This window comes from Choloepus didactylus, chromosome 7, assembly GCF_015220235.1.
Source record: "Choloepus didactylus isolate mChoDid1 chromosome 7, mChoDid1.pri, whole genome shotgun sequence".
Taxonomy (NCBI): domain Eukaryota; kingdom Metazoa; phylum Chordata; class Mammalia; order Pilosa; family Megalonychidae; genus Choloepus; species Choloepus didactylus.
The window spans coordinates 112,196,115-112,217,319 of NC_051313.1; the positions used below are offsets into that span (position 1 = coordinate 112,196,115).

Below are 21,205 nucleotides of genomic sequence, written 5' to 3' on the forward strand. Positions count from 1 at the left end.
GTCTCCTTGGGAAACCAATGGTTCGAATCCCACTCCTTCCTCAGCATCCACCCCCCTTTTCTGAGAAGTGGGGTCTGCCCTGGCACTGGGCATTCCTGGAATATTGACATGATCCCTGCATCTTAAACTGATTACCTCCTAGGAGCCATCTCAGTTTAGAGTTTCAAAGGGTGAATAAAAAGAATTGCAGCCATAGCTCTTCCAATAAATGTGCCCTTGGGTGAGTCAGCTGCCCTCTTTGGAATTCCCTCATCATAAGATGCACTGAGGTCTCTCTGACACTCTTTTTCTATGAGCAGTTAAATGTCCCAGTGCGATTGAAGAGCTGCTGGAGCAAGAGAGTGAACCCCCAGCTGTTCCATCCTAAGCTCCAGAGTGGCCACTCTTGATGGAATCTCACTGCAGGCAGAGGGGCCCATCCTCTGCTCCTTGGGTTCTGATAGAAACCTGATTCCATTGCTTCACAGGAATGCTTAGGTCCTAGAGGCTAATTACACCGACTAAATTCACAACCCTCTGATTGGTAACCCAGGAGGCCTAATCATTATTAATGTTGCTCATTCATCCTTATTAAGAAATAGATAATTCATTCTGATAGCTAGTGTGTAGTTTCTCCAGAAAGAATGTTAACATGAGAAATGAATTCAGTATCAAAGGCTGGTTGGTCAGGAAAGAGTCAGGGTAGCAGTCACTCATGGCATGATCCTGAAGGTTAGAGAAACCCAGCTATGACATCCAGGGGCACTCCAGCAGCTTGGGGACCGGAGGAGTCATTCCCTCGGGAGCCCCAAACCTTCCCATCACACCATCCTCCTGCATGAGCTGGTTTAGGCAACATGCTGGGCAGTTGGGCCTCTGCAGAGGTGCTGGATGCCCCCGCCAGCCATAATGTGATCACCCGCTATACAACCTGTTTTCTGCTCTGTATCCTTCAGGACAGGGACTTGCTTATCTCTCTATCCCCAGCAACTAGCAGTGTCGGCCACATCACAGATAACAGTGCTCAGTGAGCCATTGATGAATGAATGAGTGAATGTTTGTTCAGGTGATCATGTGGACGTAAGCACACATGAGGATCAATTATTTGCTTTCTTCCCACCCACAGTCCATTTCTCTCCTCTTCCACCTACTCCCAACCCTCAAGAGTTTAGTGCCTGTGAATTAGCCCTTGAATCAGAGAAAACGCTCCACTGGGAAACCATTGAATTAATGAGCTATTTGTGTGTCAATGACTTGATCTTTCAAGACTTGCTACAGCTTCCGAGCTCACCTTGACTAGAGTAGAACTGAAGCACCTGCAAGAAAAGAGCACAGTCTGCCACTGTGTGGTTGCCTCAGTCCTACAACAGCCCTCACCAGACCCCCAGCCCAGAGATCCTCAGCTCTCCGCTCCTCTGGACTGATAGGAAATGGGCATCAAGAGGGGAAAAAAGTCCTCGACTCTGATTTCCTTCTTGCTTGTTTGTACCGGAGTCCTGAACCTGAGATGGGACAGGGGAGAAGGCAGGAGCCAAAGAAAGACTGTACTTGTAGGTGAGACAAGCAGGTTGCTGGGCTGTGGAATCTCTTGGACAGGAGTGAAGCAAAGCTGGCAAAGCTGGCTCACCTGTCTCTCTCCCTAGCCCACCTGTCAGCCCAGTTCCCCTGTCTCATAAAGGAGTGTGCTCACCAGGTGATTTTTTAGTCTCTTCCATCTCTAACATTGTCTCTAGACAGGCCCATCCCAAAGGAAGAGCATGCCGTCACTGAATCCTTACAGCCATGACTTAGAGTAAGGCCCCATGTCATTGGAGATATGTGGAATAAACCAGCATCTTGGGCCAGATTTGTCCCCTGGTCTCTTCCCCTCCCAAGGGGCACTGCTGGGTTCCACTGTTTGCAACCTTCTAGGAAGCCAAGGCAAGGCTGATGAACCAGGCAGTCTAGTTAAAGGGGCAAAATCACACCGGCGTGAGCTTTTGGATCTGAGTCTTCACTCAGCATCATGGAGCTGGTCACGGGTGGTGGTGGGGCTCCCAGGCCAGTCAGTGCAGTCAACAGCAGGCCTTGTCATCTCCAGTGTGTGATTTCTTAGAATGCCACAAATTCCAGCACCGTGGCTCAAAGCACAGGTTCTGAAGTCTCACAGAGTCATGTTTAAATCAACCACTTATCAGCTGGGTAACTTACAGAATTTCTTGGACATCTATGAGGCTCAGTTTTCACATCTATAAAATGGGGATAATGACATCCATCTTTCAGATTGTTGAGAGACTAAATGGGATTATGTTTGCAGAGTGTTTTCACAGGGCCTGGAGTGTAGACATTATCTATAAATGGCAGCGGTGATTATCGTTGTTCTGCTTCCACCGCCAATGTATGCAAAGCTCCAAAGCTGAAAATTAATGGTTAAACCATCCAAGACAGAGGGTTCTTGGCTTATAAGTATAAATCCTGAATTTCTCTTCTTGCAATCTCCTCCCATACCTTTTGTCTTTGTTGATTTGTTTTTTGCAGTGATGTGAATGTCAGGAAAATTCTGCCCTCGCCTTGCCCTACACCACTCAACCAGGAGAAGGGAAGCACCAGCACCTCCCTGGAAAACAGGTCTGTGGCTCCTCTCCTCCCTCAGGCACCTGTGACAGCCCCTGCAGTGGGCAGAGCGGGCCCAGATCTTCAGTCCGGCTCCCCCATAGTGCAAGGAGCCGCTTGTCTAATAGCCATGCAGACAGCAGGGCTGGCCTCTGCCTTGGGCCCCTGGGAAACCCCTGGAATCTCTGACAGAGCCAAGGACTTTTCTTTTAGAGTCACTGGGAACTTGTGTGAGCAGAGCTGTTACAGGGCTCCTTGTGACACGATGTTACCTGGTCCCATAAAAGGAAAAAACAGCCAGCCAAGCAACAGTTCTAACATAGCCCACTAGCCCCACCACAGAGGCCCTGGCAGGAGAGAGCATGGAGTTGGCAAACCTAGCCTCAAGGCCCACGAGCCATTTGTTTCTGGGATGAACAAAATTGATAAATCCTCTCCTCTAGCACCACTATTTGACATGTCCAGGCCTTGGCACAGCCCCTGTCCTCTGGCTAGAATTTCTGCCTGCCATTCTTCACCAGGCAGACCCTACTCTTCTCCCAAGGATGAATTCCACCAGTTGCCCCTCTGCAGCCCACCAGACAGAATGAATGGCTCCAGTGCAGCTCTCCTGCCCTCCTTGTGTGACTCTGCTTTTACCATTTCTCACTGATCTGCAGCTGGAATGCTAAAAATTACTTGTGACACTGAACAACCCTTTGTTATATACAATCCTGACTGCCTTTAAGGAAGTGGATACTGTCACCTGCTTGAGGATGATGGATATGAGGATGGAAGATTGGCAAAGCCAGAAGAGTGTCTTGCAATGAACATTTTTTAAGGGGCATGCTATAATAGGAGCTGGAGGGAGAAAAAGGAGGAAGAAGGGCACAAATAGCCCTCCCTCTGAAGGGGAATTCCTGGAGATCCCAAGCAACACATCTCATTGGCCAAGACCTGGTCACCTGGCCACATGTAGTTGCAAAGGAGGCTGGGAAATGTAGTTCTTTGGCTGTGGCCATTTGTTCTGCTAAATATTATGGTTCTGCTTTTAAGAAATCAGAGAATATTTGCCTCTTCCTCAAGGGGCACAACATAAGCTTCAGTGGAGGGTGGGGGCGCATTGGGGAGACTTCCTAAAAGATCTGACATGTTTGCTGGGTGCTGAAGAAGACAGGCCCCAGGTAAAACAGAGTGGAGTTGGGTAAGGGGCAAGAGGGATGGTAGTGAGGTGATAGGGAAGGCAGTGAGGAAAAGAACATTCAGCTATGTAAAAGTCTGGGGGGAGAGCAGTCCAGGATAGGACATGGCAAAAGCAAAGAGCCTGAGCCCAGAAGGGGCTTGGTTTATTCAAGTGACAGAAAGAAAGTCAGGGCAGCCCGAGCACAGTGAACCCGGGGACCTGGCATGAGAGGACAAGGACCAGATCACACAGTGCCTGACAGGTCATGGGACTAAAGTTTAAATTTCCTTCCAAGCATGACAAGAATGATAAGACCTGATTTGCATTGTAAAATGATTGCTCCGGCAGCTATGCAGAGAGGGTGAGAGAGAATAAGGAAGCAACTGTCCAGTCATACAGCTTCCTGGATGAGATGGCATCTTCAGAAGTGAAAAAGCACTCTGGAAAGGTAAGCAGTGAACCCAAACGGAAGGTGTAATAAATTGTGACATGTGGTTATCCCCCAGCGTCCCCAAGAGGCCAACATCGTCCATCCCCCTCACTGGGGACAGCCAGACAGACTCTGACATCTTGGCATTCATCAAGGCCAGACAGAGCATTCTGCAGAAGAAATGTAAGTGGACCTCTCCCTCCAGGACCAGCACCCCTCTCCCCCAGCCCAGCCCCCTATTCACCAGACACTTAGGGGAAGGCAAAAGGGGAGGAGGGTGGAGCAAGCAGTGAGGTGAGAAGGAAGTAGGTACTTCCTTCGTGTTCCCAAAACCACAGGACTGGCCTTCCCGTCACTTCACACGCGCCCTGCCTCTGCTTCCTCCTGCAGAAAACCCCAAGAGACAGCATCAGAAACGCAATCACTGGCCCAAGGGGGTGGCCGGCCCAGATTCTCCTATCCTGCTTGGCAAATCTCTAGCTCCCTCTTCCAGATCCTCAGCTCCTTTTGTTCTTGGCCCCCAAAGGCAGCTCTCTCCTTTGCCCAGCCCTCTCCAAACAGGAAGGGCCTGCGTGATGGTTTGGTAACTTGTCGAATCCCTAGAAATCTTACCCTCGTATCTGAGTGGGGCTCTTGCCAATGAGTTGTGGATGTAAACACCACTTGAAGGTTCAGACCCAAAGACACTTTAAGCTACAGAGGAAATATGGGTGGAGTGTCAGACAACAGGAAGAAGAGAAGGTCCTTCCCAGCCTTTGTCACAGACCTGCCCCACCTCTTCCTTTGGCAGCCACTCATCTGCCCTAGACAGGTCTCTTCTTCTCCTTACTTTCATCTCCTTAGACACCCACAGGGCCCCTTACCCTAGCCCTGCTTTTAGTCTTAGCCTCTTCCCAAAATTAAAGACTACTAGACAGGCTTCCACATGTCAAAAAGGCATCCTTGGCAGTACGGAACGGCAGACTTGGGACCTGCCCTGAAGGGCCTACCTGCAGCTTCACAGCAAACTGCAGATGACAGTCAGAAGCTTGCACATGGATGGGGCACCCCAGCTAAATGATGGCCTTTGCCATGTCATCCTCACCAGTAGCAAGCAGGCACCTCGCTGGATGGCCCGCCTGCTAACTGTTCTTTCTTCACCACCAAGGTCAGTGACATCAGCACCATCAACAGGGATTTTCTGATGGCTGAGCAACCCCAGCTCTGCCATCAACTTGCTGGGACACCTTGAGCATATAACTTGCCTTCTTTCATCCTTGGTTTCCCTGTCTTAAAAAAAGAAAAAAGGATTTAATGATCTCCAAGGCCCCCTCTATCTCCAAAATACTCTAATGATATGTTTTGGACACTGATAGTAATAAACAACCAATCAATGCACAAACACGGCTTTAGTGGGCAGCCCCCAGTGCTCAGTGCTGAGGCTCTTCCAAGGAGCAAGACAGACTCAAGGGCCCAAGACAGAGGAACAGCAAGGAACAGGTCAACAAATAAGGTGTTTTGAGGCACTAGTAAGTGCTCTGAAGTAGGCAAAATATGTCATGTTGTAAACAACAACTGGGAAGGCTGGTTTTAGCTGGTGTGGGTTGGGGAGGCCTCTGTGAAGAAGAGAAGTTTAAACAGACAGCTAGATAGTGAGAATGGAGCAGCCGGGCACCATTCTGGGTGCAAGTGTCCCAAGCAGTAGGAACAGGAAGTGAAAAGCCCTGAATGGCAAGGAGCTTTGCTTGGTGTCCGGCTGAGAGAGAGGCCAGAGTGGCAGGTGTGCAGGGAGCACCAGGATAAACTAGATGGAACCAGGGAAACAGGAGAGTCGGGATGGCTCCGAGACTTTGAGCTGAGCAGCTAAGAGGATGGTTGTGCCATTTACTGAAATAAGAAAGGCAGCAAGGGGTGGATTTTGGAAGTTAGGAGCTGGAGGGATGGAGAGTTCTGGTTGGCCCATGCCCCTTTGACATCCAAGCAGGGATGGTGAGTCAGCAGCTGAACATACGAGCTCGGAGGAGAAGTCTGGGCTAGAAAGATGGGGAGTGGGGTGGTCATCATGCCTGAATGATGTTTAAAGCCAAGGAACTGGGTAAAATCTCCTTTGAACAGTGTAGATAGAGTGATTCTGATTGATGAGAATAGATCTCAGGACACTCCAACATTTAGAGGTAGAAGATCCAGCAGACACCCTAAGAAGGTACAGCCACGGCAAGTGGAGGAGCAGCAGGTGAGTGCACATGGCCTCAGGCAGGTCTCCAGAAGAATGTTCCAAGGAGAGGCGGATCAGCAGATCCAGTGCAGCCTAGAGGTTGAGTGAGCAAGGGCAGAGCATCGACCACCGACCATTTTGCCCATCCCAGTGGATCTGGATAGCACCGTTTCAGGCAGTGGCTGGGGAGGGGAAGCCCTGTTGGAGCGGTTGAGTAAAGAATGGGATGGGAAGAAGCAGAGACAGTGAACAGAGACAGCTCTTCCAGGATTAGCTGGGAAGAAGAGCAGAGAAATGGGGCTGGAGCTACAGGGGAGTAGGGAGTTCAGGGGGTGAGGAGTTTGTGTTTGTTTTGAATGGGTACTTTTAAGACGTCTTTATCTACTGAAGGAAATGGTCCAGTAGAAAGAGGACATTTGATGATGTGGGAAAGGGGACCGGAACTATAGGAGAAAATTCCTTGAGATAGTGAGAGGGGATGATCCAAGACATAAGTGGAGGGGTTGGCCTTTGGAACTGGGGGACTCCCTCCCCTGTAACAAATTCATAGAAACAAACCATCATTCCTCCCCTCAAGGAGCCTACAAGCAATTGATATTTCAAAGTTAGGTTTACTCAGCTTTTGTACACAAAATAGAGATGTTATTGTCCAACCCACATGAACCCAGGGTCTGTATCAGAATGGCACCTTCCTGCTGACGTTGTGCCAGACGGTGCAAAGAGCTGGGCTGAGGGTGAGGCACTGTTACGAAAATGTGTATGGCATATTACCATTCATACATTTTTTATTTCATTTGGTGCTCTCAACACTCCTGTCAGATAGACAGAGCCAAGATTATGATTCTCATTTGACAAGTGAGGAAACTGAGGCAAACAGAGGTAGAATAACTTGCCCAAGTTCAAGCCCAAGGCACAAGCAGGATAAGCCAAGTCTCCTGCACTCTCTCCAAAGGGCCAAGCTGTCTTGTAAAGCTACAGCTAACCAGATGCGCCCACTCTGCAGTCAGGAATCTCCATAGTAGCCTCAGGAAAAGGGACCAGCCACCAAAGGAGGGGTGGCCCTCAGCCTCCACCCTCCCTACAGTGGGGAGAGCTTTGTTCTCCAAACAAACAGCCTGGAAGAAATTCATCAACACAAACAAAAGTTCCAGAGTTCAATTTTATTCCTAAAGAAAGAAAAAATAGTCCTGGTTTCTTAGTGACCACAGGCAAAGGAAACCGAAGGCAGTGTGAGGAGGGCAGGCCAGGCCTCTGGCACGCAGCAGATGGCACAGGCCCTCGCCACGCAGCCCTTTATAAGCCCACTTATCAGGCCGCCCTGTCAGGCAAACACAGAGGCGGGGGCCCCGGCACCTTCCCAGCCAAAGCAAACACTTCTTTCTCCGCAGCCCAGGGTTCCCTCGGCTCTTAATTTAGAGGCACTGTCGTGGGCTTCTCCAGGAGTACTCATTACGGTGAATTTTACTATTAGCCTAGAAGCAAGAGCCCAGAGAGGATGATTTAATGTAAGCCTCGCCAGCTTTTAAACTTCACCAAGGGCCAGAATGAATCCACTTGATTTAGGATTCATGAATGAGCCTACAAATGTTTAAATCCCTGCCAGGGGCACGTATGGACAGGTCTATATCCCCCTTAAGGAGTGTTACTCATTCTCGATGTCAAATTTGTCCTTCCAACAGCCAAGGATGTTTTTTAAATCTAAAAAACATGAGATTAACCCCTTTCTAGAGTGCTTTTCTGTTTTCTGTTTTTTTGTTTTTTAATCTTCCTTAGACCCTGAGTTTGGAAGTTATCCCCAAGTGGAAAGGAACTTTGGTGTGTCCCCTGGGACCAAGATTCTGTCTTCTGCTGGTATCAGAAAGGGCTCTCCCAGGGTGCCTCGGAGCCCTCCGCCCTCCCCAGCCCCATCACCATCATTCTGAGAAACCCTCCAGCTCCCCACCTTTGTGGGGAAACCTTCTGGTGAAGTGGAAAGAACACCAAACCCGGAAGGGAAGAGACTTAAATCCAGGGGCCTCCTGTGCCACCTGCTCTGCTCTGTGTGACCTTGAAAACAACACTTCCCCGAGCCTCTCAGTGACCGTCAAGTACCCCACCCCCTCCCTGGGCTCCTGAGATAAAGTCCACGCAAGTCCCTCGCCAACTGCCCCTCATCCAGGAATTGTCAGCAGGGAAGTTGGCCTCCATGGTGACAACTGGTTCTACCCAATGAAATGTATTTTTTGTTTTGTTTTTATGGTTTATCTGTAGCAATACCCTCTGTGCTGGGAATCCACAGTAATCAAAATCCCAATACAGACTGACGACTGCCTCAACTACCTGCCTAGGATTCATGAAGTAAAGAATGAACCAGCAATGGGGTCTTTTATTTTTGTGTTGAGGTCTGTGCACGTGAGAAGTTGTGTCTTTCATTATTGCATGCTCGGAGCCCTGTTCTGTAGTATTTCTTCCCATCTCCCCTCTCCTCCCCCCATCATCAACACTGGGTACAAGTGTCTGTGGGTGCCAGTGACAATCCTGGGGTGGCAACTGGCTCAGACTTGGGTCTCCTTACCTCTGGCAGCCCTAACTCACCCTGGCCCAAGCTGCTCATAAACCGTGCAGAGGAAGCATCCAGCCCATGACTTGATTAGCAGCCACATGCCTGGTGGTCCCCAGGACCTCCTCTCCCCAGTCCTTAGACTAGAGGGACTAAAGCAGTGGGTTCAACCCTGGCTGCATGGTGGAGTCACCTGGGCCCCACCCCAGAGATCCTAATTTAATTGGTCTGGGGTCTGGCTTGGGCATCAGGATTTTTAGGGGCTCCCCAGGGGCTTCCACCATGGAGCCAGCACCAGGAACCCTTGGTCCAGAGTGACTGGGCCACACAGCACCTTTAGAAGCTCTGGTGTGCTTTGCAATCTTCCTTTCTGCTCTGGGATTCAATGAGGACAGGTCAAATTGCATTAAAAATGAGAACCATCTTTATTCAATTAAACAGCGAGGCCAGCCTGGGGTCTTGCACACAGAATGAGCTCTAAATTGTTTTAGACCACTTCCTCCCTGTTACCTTTCACAGTCAATGTGTCACCGAGAATTACAGACTCCTCCTCAGCGGTAGCAGTTGGTCACGCCACACCCTCACCCCTGCCAGGTCCCTGCGGCCACGTCCAAGTTGCTGCCGCTGCTTCCTCACCAGTTCCCTGCCTAGGCTCAGCCCTTCAAAGTCTCTGTCCGCCGTAATTTGTTGTTTTGTTTGCGTATGTGTGTGTGTTTAATCAACAAACATTTATTATTTCATTTAAAAGATGCCTGGAAGTCGGGATGCTCCAGGGTTGTTTATTTCAGAAGCAGCTTGATGACATCCCCAGGCCCCAGTCACTTTGTTTAATCGATCTTTTTTTTAGCAGTTGTAGGTTTACAGAAAAATTGCACAGAACATACAGCATCGACATCTACACACACACACACACACACAGACACACACACACACACACAGAGTTTTCCCTATTATTAACATTCTGCATTAATGTAGTATATTTGTTACAATTGATTAACCAATATTATTATAATTATATTATTAACTAAAGGCCATGGTTTACATTAGGATTCTCTCTTTGTGTTGTACCATTCTATGGGGTTTTTTTTATTTTTATTATTATTCTGGCAACATATATTCATAATTTGTTTTAAACATTGTGTTTAATACTCCACCCAAGAATCTTCAGAAATTCCCTTAGCCAAATTTCAAGCAAATTAACTGGATGTCATTATTGCCAATTCTCACACTTAAATGTGCACATGAATGAAAGCATCTAAGCCTTTGGTTAAAATACAAATTCTGTTCAAGTAAAGTCTGGGGTGGGACTCAAGAGTCTGTATTTCTTAACAAGCTCCCAGCCGAGGCTGCTAGTCCATGGACCATATTTTGAGAAGTAAGGAGCTCATTGCCTTTCTATTCCAGGTACCCCTCTGCTCCAATGATTTGGAAATGAGGACTGTGAAGCCCGGGAGCTGAGATTTGCCCAAAGTCACCCCATAGCTTGGGGGCAGTGCTGGCTAGAGCTCAGGGCTCCAAGTTCTTAATCCAAGGAGCCCTTCCCATGCCCAGCCAGGGGACAGAAGAGGAGCAACGTGGTCAGGAGGAGCCATCCTGGAATATAATTAATAACTGGAGCATAAAGCAAGGAGAGCCTCTTTCAGGGGATTCAACAGGAGGATCAGTGAAAACCATGGGCTTCAAAAATGAGCGTTGCCCTTTACAAAGGGCAAAGGAGGCACTTCCTTCAGCACTTCAGGGGAAGAAATGGGTCCTGGGGAGCAGGGCACTGGGGGGTGCACTGTTGAAACTCAGGGGCAGCAGCCTCCAGCCCCCTCCCTCAGCCTTCAGCCCTGTGAGAAGTCAGTGTCCCTGTGCACAGCCGGACCAAGCACATCCCCATCTCCTTCCAGGATTGGGGAGCAAGTGCATTTCAAAAGAAGTCAGCTGTGCATTGTGGCATCTGAATGACGTACAGATGTAGGGGCCTCCCCTCACTCACCCTTGCTTCAGAAATGATCAGTGGGTGTCTGGGAGCAACAATTATTAGTGTTTCTCTAAGGATGGTGTCCTGGGGGTCGTCAGTGAGGCTGGGGCCTGGACTGATGGTTCCTTCCCACAGTTGCTGGAGCTGCTGGCAGGGCCGGATGATGTGTAGGATGAGGGATGTCCTCCTCAACTAAGTAAAATAAAAGGGAGTGGGGGTGCAGTGAGATGTTCCACATAGATAACTATGTATCTTTGACATTATGAAATAGGCATAAGGTCGTGGTAGGGGACGGTCACACAGGTGGAATGTGGGGTGGGGGAAAAAATTGTCAGTTATTTATTGGCCCTCTCCCCCAGCCCACCCCTCATTTGAAACCCCATGAATGGCTGTGGCAGGCCAGATGGGGGGGTCCAAGCCAAAAGCAAGGCTGTGGAATATGGGACACCTGGATGGCTAGTCCTGATCTCCCAGACCAAACACTGCCAGTGCCCTCATGGCCTTAGATGGGCTGTGGGAAGCTTCTGAATTAGCCGTGTCCCCAGGGAGCCATCCGTGCTGCAGGGTTTAAGGCACATGGCAGCACCCAGAGAACAGTGAGTGGCTCCATGAAATGGCATTTCTGCAGAGAGAGGGCAGCGTGGCACCTGGGCCTAACCTTCTCCCAGCAACCACTTGGGGCTCTGCAGGATTTGGGCTGAAACTCCCCAGCTCCTGCCTCGGGGATCTTCTTCCAGAGGGCCTCTCAATTCATGGCACTGACTCAGTGATACAAATCCCATGGAGGGTGAGCCGATCAGGGGTGTGGGGAGCTTGGAGGCGTGCCATCTGGGCCAGGGGCTGGGCAGCAAGGTTCCAACCCAGCTGCAGACAGTTGAGGTGGATTGAAAGGTGGGAGTGGGATGACACCTGAAAATGAAGCAAACAATAAAAGGGCTTGTCTGCTTCTGTTAGCTCTGGGGAGAGAGAGCAGAGCGATAAGACAGTATAATTGGTTTCCCTGGCCTCTGCCCCCACCACCTTCATAACAGAATAAAAGGATTGTGCAGGAGAAGATAAAATCATTACATTTCAGAGCTAGACAGGTACATAAAGCTCCTCAAATCCACACCCCTAATTTATATAATTAGAAAACTGAAGCAAAGGGGAGCATCTGGCTTGCTGTTATACAGCTAGTTAGTGGTAAATGTCCCTAACACAGAGGGACTTCCTCTAACCACCCCATCTAGAGCCACCCCCGAGTTACTCTCTATTCCATTCCTGTTTTATTTTCTGCATCACTACATGACATATCTTTTTTCTATTTTTTGTTTTTTGTTTTTGTTTTTTGTTTTTTTAATGATCTGCAACCCACTATAGTGGTCTGGGGCTATGGGCCCCAGAAAAACATGTTCTTAAATTTAATCCATTCCTGTGAGTGTGAACTCACTGTAAGTAAGACCTTTGGATAAGGTTACTTCAGTTAAAGTGTGTCCCAATTCAATCAGGATGAATCTTAATCCTATTACTGGAGTCCTTTATAAGTGGAATGAAATCCAGACAGAGAGAGAGAGAAAGCTACGGGAAGCAAGAAGCTGAAGGTCGATGGAACCCAGAAGAGAAGGGAGAGGCCAGCAGAGGCCGCCACGTACAGTGACAGAGAAGTCCAGGACCAAGGGTCACCAGCAGCCAGCCCCAGAACGCCAGTCTTCTGGAAGAAAGCATCGCCTCGATGATGCCTTGATTTGGACTTTTTCCTAGCCTCAAAACCATGAGCCATTAAATTCCCATTTTAAACCATTGCATGGTATTTGAGCAGCCACAAGAAACTAAAACACCCCAACGAGACTATAAGCTCTGTGACATCAGAGACCTGTCTGTCTTGCTCATCACTGTGTCCCCAGCACAGAGACAGTGCTCAATAAATATTTCTTCAACTTAGTGAGTAGCAGAGCCAGGACCCAGATCTCCCACTTGTCAGTACCTAACTCTGGCTCTGTGATCAAGGCCCATCAGACCAGGGTCCAGTCTGTCTGGTTGACTCCTATAGCCCCAGCTCCTGGACCTCACAGTACTGTAGTCCATGGTGAGTCCTCAGTAAAGTCTACAGAACAGAGGAAACACCAAAAAGAACACTTACAGCCTGATTCTAGAAGCTTCCATAAAAGTTGGAGGGCACACCTATAAATACACACTAACACACACTCAGACATCTTAAAGATGGCACACAGTTTAGCAAGGTCCCCCATGAAACACCATCAATGTTCCTGGCACACCGTAGTGCCCTTGGCCTCTGGAGCTGAGTCTATTGACTTTAGATCTGCAGAGAATTCATCTCCTGGATCCAAAGGCCTTATTGACAGAGATGTGTAACATGGCCCCACGCAGGGTGTGAACCAGCCTCCTGGAGCAATCACTAAGGCAGGAGAGGAAATGAAGAAGAGAGAAAACATACAGCCGGAGGACCTTGGGTCACTGGTATCCTGCTAAAAAGGTCATATCCAAAGTGTGTGCGGCAGCTGTCAGGGGGGGCTCCTGCTCCAAATGTCCCCTCCCTAAGGAAGCTGGACCTTGGTGTGGACACATGGTTGGCTACAGCACATCTGCCCCAAAGTTTGTTGATCTCTGCCAACAGAAGAGATGGATCAAATGTTTTGAAAAGACTCTCTCCAGCTATCCACCGGGACTCAGTATAACCATGGAGGTCCGGAAAGATTTGAGTTCACTCCGGGCCAAAATGTGGAGTTTTCCAAAATGTTTTCTGGGAAATTGCTTGGCCCTTGACTCCAGCCCAGTCCCTACTGGAATTCCACTGGCTCTACCATTCCCTTTACAGGAAGTGTGGGGGGGGTGGGGGGGAGGTGAAATGTGGCTCGCTCAGACCTTGCAAAAAAATGATTTTAGAAAGCAAATTGGAAAAGTCTGGTAGATTGAATAGTCTTAATTCTAGACCCCTGTATACTGGGTTAAATAATGTCCTCCAAAATTCATGTGTACCCAAAACCTCAGAATATGGCCTAATTTAGAAACAGGGTCTTTGCAGATATAATTAGTTAAGATGAGGTAATACTAGAGTAGCTCAGGCCCTAAATCCCTATGACTAGTTCCTTATAAGAAGAGGAAAGGACACACAGACACACAGAGAAGTCAGCCATGAGAAGACAGAGGCAGAAATTGAACAGATGCAGCTGCAAGCTAAGGAATGCCAAAGATTGCCAGCATCCAACAGAAGCTAGGACGAGACAAAGAAGTGTTCTTCTCCAGAGCCTTCAGAGGGAGCATGGTCCTGCTGACACCTTGATTTCGGATTTCTAGCCCCCAGAACTATTAAAGGATACATTTCTATTGTTTTAAGCCACCCAATCTGTGGTAATTTGTTACAGCATCCCTAGGAAACTAATACGCTATAACAGGATAATACATCCAAAGTCATGCCATGGCCTTACAGGGGCAGAGTATATTTCCCTTAAATTTGGGCTTGGCTTTGTGACTTGCTTTAGCCAATGGCATGTTAGCAGAGGCTTGAAATGTGCTTGTGTGATTGGGCTTGCCTCTTGCTCTGCATTGATCCCCCTTGAGAACATGCCCTGGGAAACGGCTGCCCCTTCAGCCTAGACCCCGGAACAGACAGAAAGCAGCCCTGAGCCCAAGATGCAGCCTGGGAGCCAAGCCCAGCATGGCTGGAGCCTAGAGCAGAGCTTGTAAACACTGAAAGACCCAAAGACACATTATCATGAGAATAAATGCTCATTGACATAAGCCCCTGAAATGTGGTATGGTTTGTTATGCACCGTTAATTGTGGCAATAGCTGATTGGTACAGAAATTGAAACCCAGAGTGGGTAATGACTGGATCCAGAATTTCTTTGTCTAAACTTCATTCTGTCTGTCCATGCTGCCTGTTGAAAGGCATGTGAGAGTGGACTGTATATGAAAAAGGCAAATGGGACTGCCCCTTAGAGCCATGACCAAGTAACAGGCACTGAATTTACCCTTCTACTTTAAACAACTGAAAACCAGATAAAATATATGAAATATATATATAAAATATATGAAATATATATATAAAATATATGAAATATATATATATAATATATGAAATATATGAAACAGTGGTTTTCAGACATTGGATAATAGGCAGTGCAGGGCACTGATCCCCAAGAGGAGGGAAGCAAATGAGATAATTTGCTATGATTTCCCCAACTTACTGCCTGGAGAGAGTTTTCAGTCTGCACCTCAGGAGGAACCCAGGTGGAGCCTAGTGGCCTCCCCAAGTTGAGGAGCCAGATCTGGGAGGCCAGGGAGGCCAGGATGGCTAAACTTTGCAAGGCAGAGTACTAGAGAGAAGAGAGCTGCACAGGGAGAGAGTTCTGGAGGTAAAGAGGCTTACCCTTGAGTCTTCGTACATGTGATGAATGTATGCATGTGAGAAAATTACCCAAGCTTGGGGAAAGAACCACCAGAAAGAAGCAGGTGGAACAATTTCCAAAAGAACACAGGACTGTGAATAGTTCATGTTTCAAACAGGCAGAGTGGAGAAACTTAATTCAAAAGGAGCACTGGATGAAGAACTCAAAGGGTATTGCCTCAGAAGTGGAGCCAAATTAGCTCTAGATCAAAGGCTGCTCTGGTCCCACCTAGCAAAGCATAAAAAGCAAGCCTCAAAAGAATCGAATGGTTTCTGGTAAGTTTCCAAGTAACTTCACTGAGTCCCAGAACAATGCTCAAAAAATATTTGGAGGGATACTAAAGAAAATCCAGCACCTAACAATGTAGAATTCACAATGTCTGGCATCCAAAACAAATTATCAGTCATTCAAAGAAATGGGAAAATATGCCCATAATGAAGAGAAAAAACAATCAAAAGAAGTAGAAACAGATCTAGGAATGACAAAGATGATAGAATTAGTGGACAGGAGCATTTTTTAAAAATGCAGTGGGTGTGTGTTTAAGTGTAGACAGAAAGATGCTCACTGTGATTACTAAAATGCACACAGGGCTCATTCATCCAGTCATTCTTTTAACAAGGATGTGCCAACCACTGTGCTGAGTTCTGAGGAATCACAGATGACTGAGTAAAACAAGGTGTCAGCCCTGTTGGAACTTAATTATAATTAGGGAGACAGATTAATTAGCAAAAAAAAAAAAAAAAAAAAAAATGGGAGGAGGGGAGAGAAAGAGAGAGACAGAGACAGAGAGAGAAGGAGAGAGAGAGAGAGAATCCAAGCTAAGAGGAATTAAGGGGTGGAGTAGGATGGGCCTGAGCTCACTGTCAAGGTGGGTAAGAGTGTGAGAATAGGATCAGGAAGGAAAGCAGACGAGGAGGGCTTGGGATAAGGTTGGAGTGTTAGATTGACTAGAAATGTGGAGCATGGAAAATAGGGGATTTGTGCAGGATTTGGACCATATGAGAATACGGGGGGAAAGAGTGTTCCAGAAAGTGTGTCCAGTAGCTGCCAAGGCTCTCAGGCAGAGTAGAAACAAAAAGGTTGGCTGTGAATGTTGGAAGTTGAAAATGCATGTGTAAAATGTGTGCTTGGGGAGCAGTGTTTCCATTAACACTGGCTCCACCTCACTGTGTGTCAAGCAGCCTGTGGATGTGACTTTGGATGCTTCTCCCAAGGCAAGGGAGGAAGTAGCAACCCTCTTTAGGGTTAACTGCTTTATTTTGGGTTTCCAGGACCCAGTGCCAGCCAGCAGGGCTGAGCCAGTTTTAAACACACTGAGCAGGAATTCAGAGCAAAGAGCAAATGGAAAGCTCCTTAAGTATTCCTCCCTCCCAATGCACTCACCTCCTTGTTTCAAGAAATCAGTCCTTCCCCAGGCCTGCCCCAGTTCCCCTCTGGCCCGTGGGTGTGGGATACTGAGGTGTGAAGTCTCATCTCTGACACATCTTTTGCCTTGTCCAGCACTGTCTTCAGACAAGGGCAAGCATGACCCCTACCCTAGGCCCCAAGTCTCAGAGGGCCCTATGCATTGAACTGCCTTGCTCAAAATTTTATAAATCTCCCTCCAGTGCTGACACTGGCAGTGGCCAATAGTGCCATCCATGCGGGACACCCCTAGCCCAGACCAGGCTCCATGTGGGACTGGGTTCCCTTTACTCTCTTCCAGCTGCTCTCCAACTCATGAATGGGGTTGACCAGATGCCCCAAAGTGTGCCAGGACTTGTGTATGGAGTAGTTCTGGGGTCTTCTGGTCAATCTCTTGTTCCAGGATCATTCCTGCTGGCTACTACACATTTCTATGAAAGCATTGCTCAAGATTAGGTCTCCAGAATGGTGCTGACTCACTGATTTTCCATGACTCTCACAGTCAGACAATAAACAAATATGTAAGTACCTCTCCTCTACCATTATTCTAAATCTTCATCAATAAACCATTATACCTCACAAGGGCTCATGAATTTGGGACTACATTTTTAAATCAAATTGTTTATATAGACATAAGTCTGCAAAAATTATTTGCCTAGGGAACCACACACCCGGGAGTGGCCCTATCCTTTTTTCTACTCTTAGTTCCTTGGTTCTAACTCTCCCAGGCCCTGGAAAAGCTCTGCTCCTCCCTTGGTTGAGATGAGGTCTGACTTGGTCCACACCCCTCATCTACATCTTGGTGCATGTCTTCTCAGGCTGTAACTCCAATGCCTCTTGATGGTCTGGTTTTGTCCATAATCTGAACATGTAAGGAGAAGAGGGGGGCTTCTTTAATGTGGAGCATCTAGTGGATCCCTTATCAATCTCCTCACCTTACAGTGGCCATCGAGAGAGAGGTACTTGGTCAGCCCACTCCCACCATCCTTCCAAGGGCATTTGCTTGCTGGGCCAAGACTAGTTGACCACGCCTCCACTAAGGTTCACAGATGAGGTATTTCCTTGCAGGAGTTACACCACAATGATCTAGAAAAAGTGGTGAAGAACTAAGAGTCAGGGGCAGACACTGTTAGTGCCCTGCCCATATCCCCTGGCCCACCCTGGGGGTCAGTGCAGCTTTAGTAGATAGTCCCCATCCATGCCAACAGTGTCCCATCTCCAGCACCTGCAGCTCTCTGCTGAAGGTTCTCTTTGGCATAGGAGCACTCTCAGCCCACATTCAGGGCAAGCTGGTAGGGCAGGAGCCTGGATCACCCCCTAAACTAATGAAGGAGAGGAGTTGGTGGATAAATACCCCAGATTCCTTGCCCCTCTGTGGAACAAGGAGCTCCACACAGTCTCAAAGAGGTGACCAGCAGGATAGAGCAATAGTTGCCAATAGCTGTAACTGCCAAATAATGTGCCCATATCATCTGCCTTCCCTTCCCCATTTCCCCTCCCCTACCAGTGCTTCCTGGGCTCACTTCCCAGATAAACTACTTGCACTTAAATTTTTCTCAGGGTCTGTTCCAGGGGAAATCAAACTTAGGGGAGGGCATCTGTTTCAGAATCATGAAGTGGGGCTCTTGTAATCAAGCTTTCTTTCCTGTTAAAAATGGAGGTCCCCTTCCCCCCCCTTCAACTACAGCTGCCCTGCTCTTAACTGTGTTACATATTGGGGCTAGGAAAAGATTTTATGTAGAAAAGGAATCCTGCTGCTTATAAAAAGAAAAGAAAAGAAAATATCTGAACGAGATCAATAGCAGGTGTGTTTGTTTTGAGCCTTTCCCTTGAATCAGCCCTCAGCTTTCCCCATCCTCGAGACTGCTCAGGGTCAGGCCAGAGCTCCTGAGATCATACTCTCTGGTCATGACGACAAAGACCCCTACAAATTTACACCACCCACTGCCTCCACACAAGATGCTCTTCTACCCCTTTCCTTGCATGGGAGACCTCCAGGAGCCCAAGGAACCACATCCAGAGCTAGATAGCTATAGCCCTTGATGCCAACTATTAAGTGGGCTCGGCTGGGGCAGCAGTATCTGAAACCAGAGCTCTTTCTCTCCACTTGGACCCCTGCCCCCTCCAGGGGACATGTCTGAGGCAGGAGAGCCTTATTGTCTCCCCTTGGTTCCAGTTTGGAACATGCCCTTTTTCATTTGTGCGGATATGTAGCTATTGAGTGAATCCCTAACTGAATACCTAATATTGGACGGTGAGGTGGGCGGCCTGTCCTGTGCTTATCTCAGGGCTCATTCAGATGGAAAGAGGACACGCTCAGCTGCTCTGTTTACTCTGCATTCTCTGTCCATTGTACGTGAAATTGATCTGGTGGGGGGGGGAATTTTTCTTCTTTTTCCTCCAATCTCCTTATTAGTTCAGCCTCAGAAAGTCTCTTATCATCCCCGGATGTCAGGCCACGCTCTGCCATCAGGCCTGGCCATATTAGACTGTCCATTAATTGATTTTGCCCTCTCTCCTTGGGAAGCACAAATTGGCTTTGCCCATTAGCAGCAATAATTCCCTGAAAAGGGTTATAAATCATGCCCTCTGTCCCTCCATTCCTCGCAGTGGAGTTGTGCCCACATGGTGAGGTGTCTGGCAGGGAGATGGAACATTTGATGGACCAGGAGGCTCCTGCAGTCCTGCAGGTTGTCTCCCAACCCTGACCAAGTGCTGACCTCACGAGACTACAGACAACCAGAAGGAATAGCTAGAGCAGCTCCCAGCACACAGCGGGCACTCAGTATGTATTGACTGAAAAAGGAAGGAAGGAAGGAAGAGAGGGAGGAGAAAGGGGCTGATTCTATGGCATAGAATGCTTTGAGGATCTCTTGATTAGGCCCCCACCCAAAAATTCCACCATTACATTACCGCTTCAGAAGTCCTCCATTACACTGGAAGTTTCCTGAGAAAGAATCCTCCCCAAACCGCAGTCAGGTGATGACTTGCTGGGCTTTGGGTGGTTTGCTGGAAGTCAGCGTGTAAGGGGAGATTACTAGGGGTGCTACTAGAAGAGGGTAGAGAGAAAGGAGCACCAGAAGGGGAGAGAAAGAGCAGCCAGGAACGGTGGGAGGCCACCACATAGCAGGCACTCAATAGATGGTTTGTGAATGAATGGCGTGTTTTGCCCACAGTGAATCTGGTACCACTCCCTGCCTAATACCTGAGGGAGGGAGCGTGGGCAGCAGTGCATGGTGACCCTCCTATACACCACCAGATCATAAGTAACTCTCTGGCCCACTGTTTTCCCCTGTTCTCTCCCTGCCCATTCTCTTTGCCTTCATTTCCTTGCACCTTAGAACAACCACCATTGCCCATGTTCAATGTCCTGACCCATCGAGGATACTTGATGCTCAAGAGGTTGCTAAGTCCCACCTGAGATCCTCCGGACATTCATGGATGAACCCCGTAGTGTGAGAACTCTTCACATATTGAGCTTCTGCAGGGTGATAAAATAGGATTTATCGCACGGCCTTTGAGGTACAACTACAACCCTTGCTTGAAGCTGGGACGGTGAGCCTGTGGTAGAGATGGCCACCAGCATTTGGTCACCCCATCTCTCCAAAGCACAAGGCAACACCAGGCAACCATGTGTTTCATGACTCCAGATACTTTCTTCTCCCTCCAAGACAAGCTTACCTCTCAGCACCGTGCTGTCTGGGAAGCTCTTGGCAGATCCCTCCACATGGCCTCAGTGGAACCCAGAGACAGCAGGATTTCAGAGAAGTCGCACTCCCACCGCTCCATCCCCAGGCAGGGGCACATCTGAACCACAGGACAGGTGAGATGCTGCAAGGAAGGACGCCTGCTACAGTGCCAGCATTCTTCACAACTCCTGCCTCCACCCCAACTCACTGTCTTTTGTTGCTGTGACTTTGTTTGGGTTTTTGTGCTGATCTTAGAGTAGATGAAAAACTCTGTGCTACCACCTCCTCTGTCATTCATGTCCTTGAAAATAGTCAAATTCTCCCCTTTGCTTTTGTTTCCTGCATTCTCCCTCTCCCATTACAGAAACCCTCCTTGCTTGCCTTAGACATAGTAGTCACAGTATCTGCCCCACCTTAGCCCCTTCTGAGCGATGCTTGTACATGTGATGCCCCCACCCCTTGGCTGTGGCACATCAACTGAGGATAGCACCTGAGCCAAGGACAGCACACCCTCAGCCGGCCCCACACCTGTGAAGAGACCAACCTGAAAAGGTGCACTCGGACACCAGCCTCTCCCTAGAGTCTCTGAGCTGAGAAATACTGACAGGAAGAAGCAGAAGGCAACCAGAACTGAAGCTGACGGGGTGCCAGGAGGCCGGCCTGGAGTGACGCTCTGAGGCAGAGAGCCTGAGGACAGAGCAGAGGGAGAGATTCCCCGGCTGGGACGGGTGGGGGGTGCCCCTGGGGACAGTGGCTGGCGGCGTTAATGGGGGGAGTTAGGCGTGAAGGTGCTGGCTCAGTCCTTCCAACCCTGGCTGGCCCCCGGGTACCTACAATAAATTGTCTCGATTCCTTGAGACAGC

General features: G+C 48.5%; 1 protein-coding gene across 7 annotated transcripts in view; it reads left to right on the forward strand.

Moving 5' to 3' along the window:
* Positions 1-8,705, forward strand: part of KIF6 (kinesin family member 6) — a 448,516-nt gene extending 439,811 nt beyond the window's left edge. For 5 of the 7 annotated variants that reach the window (XM_037842874.1, XM_037842878.1, XM_037842879.1 and 2 more), the window contains 3 exons: positions 2,497-2,586; positions 4,240-4,346; positions 8,131-8,705. In XM_037842874.1, the coding sequence (XP_037698802.1) occupies positions 2,497-2,586; positions 4,240-4,346; positions 8,131-8,279 (346 nt within the window). In that variant the 3' untranslated portion in view covers positions 8,280-8,705. Of the gene's footprint in view, positions 1-2,496; positions 2,587-4,239; positions 4,347-4,553; positions 8,105-8,130 lie in introns of those variants that run through there. The other 2 variants (XM_037842876.1, XM_037842877.1) reach the window with 2 other exon arrangements.
* Positions 8,706-21,205: the final 12,500 nt, after the last annotated feature.